The sequence below is a fragment of the Lathyrus oleraceus genome, chromosome 6 (assembly GCF_024323335.1).
Source record: "Lathyrus oleraceus cultivar Zhongwan6 chromosome 6, CAAS_Psat_ZW6_1.0, whole genome shotgun sequence".
In the NCBI taxonomy this organism is placed as follows: domain Eukaryota; kingdom Viridiplantae; phylum Streptophyta; class Magnoliopsida; order Fabales; family Fabaceae; genus Lathyrus; species Lathyrus oleraceus.
This window is the reverse complement of record NC_066584.1, coordinates 81,560,841-81,569,647: the sequence shown is the minus strand read 5'-3', so window position 1 is coordinate 81,569,647 and position 8,807 is coordinate 81,560,841. Positions and strand designations below refer to the sequence as shown.

General features: G+C 38.7%; 1 protein-coding gene across 1 annotated transcript; it reads left to right on the top strand.

The window, feature by feature from the left end:
* Positions 1 to 2,393: 2,393 nt before the first annotated feature.
* Positions 2,394 to 8,317, top strand: LOC127094129 (uncharacterized). Its single transcript, XM_051032993.1, has 4 exons — positions 2,394 to 2,480; positions 6,658 to 6,951; positions 7,038 to 7,489; positions 7,927 to 8,317. The coding sequence occupies exons 1-4, from the start codon at positions 2,394 to 2,396 to the stop codon at positions 8,315 to 8,317; spliced, it is 1,224 nt and encodes a 407-aa protein (XP_050888950.1).
* Positions 8,318 to 8,807: the final 490 nt, after the last annotated feature.

Below are 8,807 nucleotides of genomic sequence, written 5' to 3'. Positions count from 1 at the left end.
AAGATTAATTTCAAGAAAAATCATACACAAACTAGACATATGAGAGATGATTCATGCAAAATTTGGAGTCATTTGGATGTAGGGAAGTGTGTGAACAAAAATTGTGAAAATGCATGATCATGGTATGACACTAAATGCAACACACAACTTCAAAAAATCATAACTATCAATCCACAAATGATAAATGCACAAACCTTATATGGAAATGAAGGTCAATGTGTCTAGTTTTACCACAAAAAATTTCAAGCTCATTGGATGCAACATGAGTATTTCACAATTGAAATGGCACAATGTATCATTTATGCACACATGTGAAGAAAATAATTATCATTTAAAATCCAGAACATGGAAAATTAATTAAAATTCACCATAAAATAAAGGACATTCTTGTGAACATGTGGAAAAAATTCCAAGATTTTTGGATGAAATGTGAAAGAGAAATAAATTATGGAAGTTGGATGATAAATTGGTGCAAGCATGAGCAAAAGGCATAGCATATGGGGTCAAACCAAGGTCAACGCAGTGGCAAACTAGTAATTTTGGATTCATTAATCAAAGCTGCGCGTTTTGAGTGGAGGAAAGGAAATGTTTTGATTGGCTCTCAGCCAATAAAACAGTAAAGCTGGCCAATGGATGAATTTCTGGGTTTAAGACATAAACCCTAGGGTTTGGCCAACAACAAAACAGGTTTTGCTTCAAACAATCGTTCAAACCACCTTAAATGCATAGCAACAACTAAACATGGCATTGGCATTTCCAAGCTCAACGGCAACACAAAACTTCGACCAACAAATCCAACAGCATAGCATTCATCATGTAGGCATCTTATGTTCAAACAACAGTAAAGTATTATGTTCATCATGCAATCAAACAGTCATCGCCATAGTCCATCGAATGAGCACGACTCATGCACCAACAGACCAACAGCAAGAAGAAAATACTGGACAGTTGAGGTTTAACAGCATGGCATTGGTATTTTCATACATATGCAATCAACATCCAAGCAAGTCCAAACATTAAACACACAACAGCATAGCATTCATGATGGTGTTCACACAACAAACAGACAACAGTAAGACATCCTTATGATATTTCCAACATCAACACCAAAACTCGATCAGCAGACAACAGCATACATCATCCAAGCAAAGTCTGGACAGGACAAGTATTTTGACAGCAGCATGTAAAACATTGATCATACAACAAACCAACATTCATGACCAAACACAACAAATACCAACATGTGGATTTTATGAGCAATGTTCAGGAAGTTTCAAACAGCAGCATTGGCATATTCATCATCATCATGTTCATCAAAAACAACAGCATTCATTGGTATCATGTTCTCATAGCAAGCAATCAACAGCATGGCATATGCAGCATCTTCACATTCATCATCCACATGAACAACCACATTAACACATAACCATGGCCATGAAGCATCATTAATCAATCAGCAAAACACACATAACTATGGGAATTTTCTGGACAAAAAATACAGTTGCAAAACAAAAGCAAGCATCATCATCTGACAGGTTTCGAGCAAAACACATAACAGCAGGGTTTAACTAGTATGGTATAGCAGCATGGCTCATGGTATTTTCAAACATCCAAACAAATACCCGACCAACATACAACATCATAGCATTCAGCATCCAAACTCATGCAACTTCATGCAATTGATCAAAAATGAAGTCCAACAAAAAACTCACAAACAGCAGGGCAATGCATCACATTCATCATCATCATCCAAACATCAATCATCAAAACATGAATAACAACATCAATCAATAAAACATGGCCATGAACATGTATCATTAAGCAACATTTAGCTAACAACAGAACCAACACAACCATGGGAATTCTGGGCAGATAAACAGCATGAGCAACAGGGCATCATCACCAACAATCCATCATAATCAAAACTTCCATAAAACTATAATAAGCATACCAAAAGCTTCAGCAACACAAATACAAGCATAATATAATATCCATTGTCTTCAATTCATCATGATCAAACCAAATCGATGGAAAATGCATTTGGACATAGAAATGAAAGTTCAGATTTCTTGCAATATGATTAACCAAATCAAATGATGTAAAGCACACAACATTCAGCAGGGCAAGAACTATCAAAAACATATCATAGCATAGCAAATAATGAAGGTCGAAACCTTACTTGGTTTTGAAGAAAAGTGAGCTACAGTGATGTTTTTGATGATCTTCCTTGATACAGATGCCCTTTAAGCTCTACAATGATGGAATCTTGAAGTGGTTTGGCTCAAAGGTGCATGGAACTTCCCAATCTTGATTTCACCATGGTAAGAGCTTGAAGAAAAACAGAACAAATCCTTCACTTCCAGTTGGTATTCTTCACTTGGAAAGAGCTTGCAATGGTGATGGATGATGAAGGAAACAAGGGGAAACTCGAGGGCTTTGGAAATTTGGCAGAAAAATCTCAAAATGCAAAAGATGCAAGGGTGAGAGAAAACTGTTTTCTGAACTTGGTGGCTGCAAAACTAGGGTTGGACAATGTCAGAAAAGAGACTTTATATGGTCTGTTTTAGATTGGTTTAAGGAATGATAAGCTGGATTAGCTTAATGAGCTCCATTTGCCAAAATTGCTAACTATGCATAGGTGAAGAATGGAGGTACATGGCTGGTCGAGTTGGGCCTGAAAGGCTGCTAATGGCCTGCTGCAGAATGCTGCTTTGTGGTCTGCTCCTTAATTGCTAACTTTGCCTTGCTTACATGGAGCTATTTGCACAATTGCTAATTATGTACAAAGTGGAAAATGGGAGGTGCAATGCTGCTCAGATGGGCCTGCAACAGGCTGCAGACAGACTGTATGTTTGTGCTGTTTTTATTCTGTACTAGCATGCTGTACCTGATTTGCTCAATGAACCAAAATGCATAAAAATGCCAACTTTGTACCTTGGTCCAAAATGGTAGGAAAATGGTGATATGATGATGGTTTATGGCTTGGAACAAATCACAAATGTGATATGGAACATTTCCCAATTGACCAAATCAAGAAAAAGTCAAAGGATCAAAAAGTCAAACTTTGGTCAAACTTTGAATTTAAATGAAAAAGGTCCAAAAATGCCATTTTGAATGGTAAGGTTTTAGGTCATGAAATTTATATTTTTGGAAAGAGGATGAAAAATGTGATGTGTAGGAAAAAACCCCACCAAATTTGGCCTTATGGTTTGAGAGATATGCTCAGTTGAAGTTCAAAAATTGTGAAAATGATTGGATCATATCTTGACAACCACACATGGGATTTTGATGTTCTTGGACTTTTTGAAAATGGGAGAACAAGATCTTCAACTTTCATGTTGGGCAAAAATTCAATTGAAGCTTGTATCATGATGTAAGTTTAAGATCAAGAAGTTTCCATTTTTGGCAGTTGAATTTACAGGTCCACTTTCTATTTCTGGAAAATTTCTGATTTGACTTGATTTTCTTCCATGATGAGGTTGAACATGATATATGAGGCTTATACAAGCATGAATGAGCTCTTTCAAACCAATTCTATCCATCAAATCCTTGATTAAATCCACAGTTGACCAAGTTTGACTTTCTGTTGACTTTTCTAGGGTTTTGGGTGACTGGACCACTTCTGATAAATTCCAAACCCTAAATCCTTGAGAACTTGACTTCAAATGATGTCCCAAGATGTATGAACCTTTGATTATTGATCATGGTGCCCAAATTCTGCAAGAATGACCACCATCCATTGCTTTGACTGACCAATGCCTGACTTTGACCTAATTGCTGATGATTGCTTCAACTGCAAGCAACAAGGTTAGACTGACAATATTTTTGTACTTTTTTGAATGATAAACATATGAAAGCAAAGATATACAAATGCAAAGTATGCTTGGTGATCAAGAAACAAACCTACAAGGCAATCTATCCACTAGGAGGGTACAAAGGCATGCAATGATCCTTGAGGTTATGATATGAATGATATGGGCCATGAGGGATCTTAGGGCCCAAAATTGGGGTCTTACACCAGTAAGCCAGCCTAAGGCTCAATTTGAAGATTCCCCAGTGAAGTCGCCTACAAGCTTTATTTCCCCAGCAAGCCCAAGTCTAATTGAGGAGTCGTTACAACATGTTCTAGCCCGAAGAATATGTACGAAGCCCAAAAGTGGAATATTCTCGAAGCTGCATATCTAATATGAAGGTTGGGTGTAGATTTCAAAAGAGGGTCAACCAGCGCATGCCTCAGATGCGGGATCCTAATGATGGGAATTTATCATCAAAACAATCCAGATCTAGCCAGAAGATCGAAGTCAGGTCTAGCCCGAAGACCGGAAATAGATTCAGCCAGAGAATCGAAACAATTCAGATCTAGCCAGAAGATCGAAGTAGATTCAGCCAGAGAATCAAAGAAAATAGATTCAGCCAGAGAATCGAAACAAAGAAGATCTAGCCAGAAGATCGAAAATCGCAACAATTCAGATCTAGCCAGAAGATCGAAGTAGATTCAACCAGAGAATCAAAGGAAATAGATTCAGCTAGAGAATCGAAATGAAGGAGATCTAGCCAGAAGATCGAAGAAGATCTAGCCAGAAGATCAAAATCGTATCCAGCTCGAGGATCAAAATTAATATCCTACCAGAGGACTAAATTGAGTATAGGTTCAGCCAGAGGATCGAAACTCCAGATTAAGCCAGAAGACTGATTCAGATCCAGCTAGAGGATCGGAAGAAAAATAAACAGCGCGGTGTATTTCCGCGTTTTTGTGATGTTCTCGGAGCGCAAATTTTCAGTCTGTCTTTGGTATTCAATCACAGCTCACCCCGTTTGTCTGATAAGTTGTTCGCTTTCATCCTACTCGGGTTAACTGATGATTGAATAGGGGCAGCTATAACACCCTAAAATTTGTCCTCCTCATTCATGCATTCGTTTAGCATTTTATATTGCATTTCATCATGTCAATCAGAATTAGATCCAATAAACTTTAAAAAAATAAATAAATAAATAAATAAATAATTTTTTTAATAATAAAAAAATAAAAAAATAAAAAATAAAATAAATAAAATAAATAAAATAATAAATAAAATATAATAGAAAAACTTGGACTTGGACCTCTCTCATTTGAGCTCACAAAGCCATGAAATTCAGTCTATAAATACCAAGGCTTCACTTGAGAAAAAGGAAGAGAAGCAAAATACTCTGAGGTTTCCTTGGAACAAAACCCTGAGGAAAAAGATAGTGAGAGAAGAGCTAACAAAGTTCAGAGCAGCCTCCAAACCCTGAAGGGAACTCAACTGCACAGAATCACATTTGCCTCACATAAACCCTAAAGGTTGTTTTGTAAACCTCACGGGTGCAACTCAATTTCAATCAAGCTCTCCAATCAGGTTTGCCCTATATCCATCATCTTTATGCCTTTAATTTGAATGCTCTAAATGTATGAGGTATTATGGGTGAATTTGATACCCTTTTGATGCATGTGTTTGACAAGAGGTTTAGGCCTCCTACCCTTGGTTGCTTTTTGTGAGCTTTTTTGTGAATTGAAAGAGCATGATTCATGTGGTTACATTTTGATTTGGGGGCAACTCTTGGTTACCCTATCTTGTTTCTCTAACCTGTTTGTTGAGTTTTGTTTTTGTGAGGGCTCACATGACTTCTGCAGGGATAACTTGCGTGGTTTTCCACTTTATTTGTGGGATACCCCCTGGAGGTTCATTCCGATTACCTGTACTGACTCACCTTTCTTTGATGGCATTAGCTTGGGAGATCCCTGGGTTTCTTACTCTTTTAATTGTTGTTACTTCGGATCTTTATCCGTGTGGTACTTTTACCTCTTTTCCGCATTTTATCGCTTTCTTAGCTGGAAGACCTCGATAGGAGGCATTTGTTTTCTTTTGTTTATTTACTTCTGAGCCCCTTGTTGGCACATTTACTTTATACATGTTTGTTTTGTATGTGTTTGTATCCCTGCAGGTAGCGTGGTTCCTTCGTCAAGGACTGCCTTTTTTCCCTTGAGCATCCCAAACCCTAAAACCCAAAGCAACACGTTAACTCCTTCTACTACAGGCGAGTAAGTCTCCAAAGGTCGAGCATCCGGTAGATTGCGTAGTGACGTCGTTCGTCCAAAACCCAATCCATAACCCCATAGTTAGTCGAACTACGTTTTGCTCTGATTCTCAGGCCAGATGAGATACGTAGGCATAAGACGCGATGTCTTAGCGAGCACAATTACCCTTAACCCCTAGGTAGCCGAGCTACGAAGACTCTGATTCTCATATTCAGATGAGATACGTATGCAGTGGATGCGACATCCGCGCGAGTCATTTTCATTTAACCCCTTTTTTTAGTAAATAACACATTAGATAAACCCACACCCTTTAGACAAGAACTACAAAAGTGGATCCCGTAGAGTACTACGGATGCGTAGGGGTGCTAATACCTTCCCTTCGCATAACCGACTCCCGAACCCAAGATTTGGTTGCGAGACCCCGTCTTGTCCTTTCCTTTTTTAGGTTTACTTCGATCGTTTCCTTTCCCTCCTTCGGGATGAATAACGCACGGTGGCGACTCTTCTGTCATTTTCTTTCGTCGGTTGTTTTTTCGCGCACTGTATTTTTCAGGTTGCGACACCTTCACATTTCTAATCAGTTGAACTCTCTTTTTTCTCAGACTAGCCAAAAACCACCACTAACATCGAAGAAATCAAAACAAAACGAACCTAACGTCGAAGCAATCGAATCTGATGACAAAGACCTATCTCCAGACACTTCCAAACCCACCAAACAAAGAAAGAAGAAACAGTTGAAGCTTCAAGATGCTCATGTCCATCCAAAGGCAAAAACAAATAAGGCGAAGAAACCTCCTGCCCCAAGAGTACTTGGGGCTGAACCTGGGCCAAAGTCGAAGAAAACTCCAGAACAAATGGAAAGCGATAACTTCAGTCTTGGGGATAAAGGCCCTAAGGTAAAATACTTCGCCTTAATCTTTTTTGAATAATTAACTGCATCCTCTTTTACTTTCGACTCACATAACTTTTGTCTTATTTTTAGGCTGCTGCAGGAAGTTCCAAACATCCCCCAATCAAACCTATTATCGCCACGATCCTCCCTGAAAGCAGTGGAGCTCCCACATATCATCCCACAACTCCTCTTGACTCCAATAAAGGGTCTATGGATGAAGTAAATAATCCTGCTATAGAAATGCAGGAAGATTCGCCACCCAAAACCGTCGCTCAGCACTCCAATACTAGTGGTTCCGAACATGGGGATGAACATGATGAAGATGCCCATGTGGAAAAGGATGTAGAAATGCAATATGTTGGGGAAATTCTTGAAGACGAATTAGAAGATGATTCCCCCAAAACTAGCCAAGGTATGGGTGATCCTGATGACGAAGAAGAAGGGGATCAATCCATGTGTAACTTCGACGTAGAACCCATAGAGGACAAGGATGAGGAACGAGACGATGATGCTAATAAGGAAAGGAATTTACAAGAGGATCGGCAAACACCATAATAGCCCAAGCTCAATCCAAAAGCTGATGTTGCCAAAGACACCACAAAACCTTCGACTGCCACTGCCACTGCGCTATCTCCTAAAGAGTTAGAAGTGCTAAAACGAAGCAAACCACTAGAATATCTGAAAGTTGTTATCAGCTCCAGGGGTAGTTCTTCAGAGAAGAGTCTCAGTACTTCGACAATGTCAAGGGGATAAACTACAAGCCAGTCTGGTAGCAAAGTGCTCCAGAAAGTCAAAGAGAAGGCCTTCGACACTGATCTGATCCAGCTTTTAGAGAATGATACTTCTGCCTCCTACGGGATTAAAGACCTCCTGAAATAAATCGATTTCGTACATGCTTCTCCAGAAGTCGCAGATCTTGTCATGGATTTGGGGCTGCTGATTGATTGCATTGTTACTGATCTTACTCGAATAAGGGAAGCTTCAACAAAATTCAAAGCAAATCAAAAACCCAAATAGCAGAATGGGAAGCATCCACTGAATCCATTGCAAAAAGTGTGGAGTTGGAGAAGGCTTACGAGAAAAATAAGAAGGAGGTCGAAGCTTGTGATAAAAACATTGAAGCTTGGGAACAACAAATCAAAGAGTTGCAAACCAAGATCGTCAAGGCTAAGGAGCGCAAAGAGAAACTCCTGAAACTGGATGGAGATACGATGGCGAAGGAAGTTCAAATTGACATGCATCATGTGGAAAGGTCCCAAAAGCTGGGAGAAGAAATTGACATTCTTACTTGTCACAAATCTGGATGGGAACGACGCTTACAACTTCAGAAGTCGAAGTACCAGAAGATGAAAGAATCTCTCCCATTTTGAATTGGTTGAATTAATTTGAAGTGTTTGTCTCTTGCGCAGTTTGAGTCTAATATAATGACTTTTAAGCCCTTTGTGGCTTTTTATGTAATGACTTATCCATTTTGGCAATTTGTCCAATTTGATTTTACCATTTTGGCTTCGATTGTTATGTATGAATTATTCTTTCGTTATTTTTATCTCTTGAAGTGCAGGCTTATATTTCTTCAAATATTTCCCATTTACTCTCAAGAGCCTTCAATCCTCAACCATTTCTTCGATTTCGTATGCGCCATTTGAAAAGACTTGAATAATTTGAAAAGGGCCTTCCCACTTAGGGAATCATTTTCCAAATGTTCTATCTTTTCGATCCATGGGTAAAATCACTTTCCACACTAGATCTTCAGTCGAAAATAGTTTAACTTTAACCTTTTTATTGTATGATTTTTTTACTCTCTTTTTCTGCCTTTTTAATAATTCTAAGGCATTTAATCTTTCTTCGTCTAGGTCGAAT

What these genes read in the sequence shown, in the direction of transcription:
- LOC127094129 (XM_051032993.1), top strand. Translation starts at nt 2,394, where the DNA reads ATGGTGATGGATGATGAAGGAAACAAGGGGAAACTCGAGGGCTTTGGA. An exon ending in AAAATGCAAAAGATGCAAGG is followed by an intron (nt 2,481 to 6,657) that starts GTGAGAGAAAAC and finishes CTTTTTTCTCAG; the next exon opens with ACTAGCCAAAAACCACCACT. An exon ending in AGGAATTTACAAGAGGATCG is followed by an intron (nt 7,490 to 7,926) that starts GCAAACACCATA and finishes GAATAAGGGAAG; the next exon opens with CTTCAACAAAATTCAAAGCA.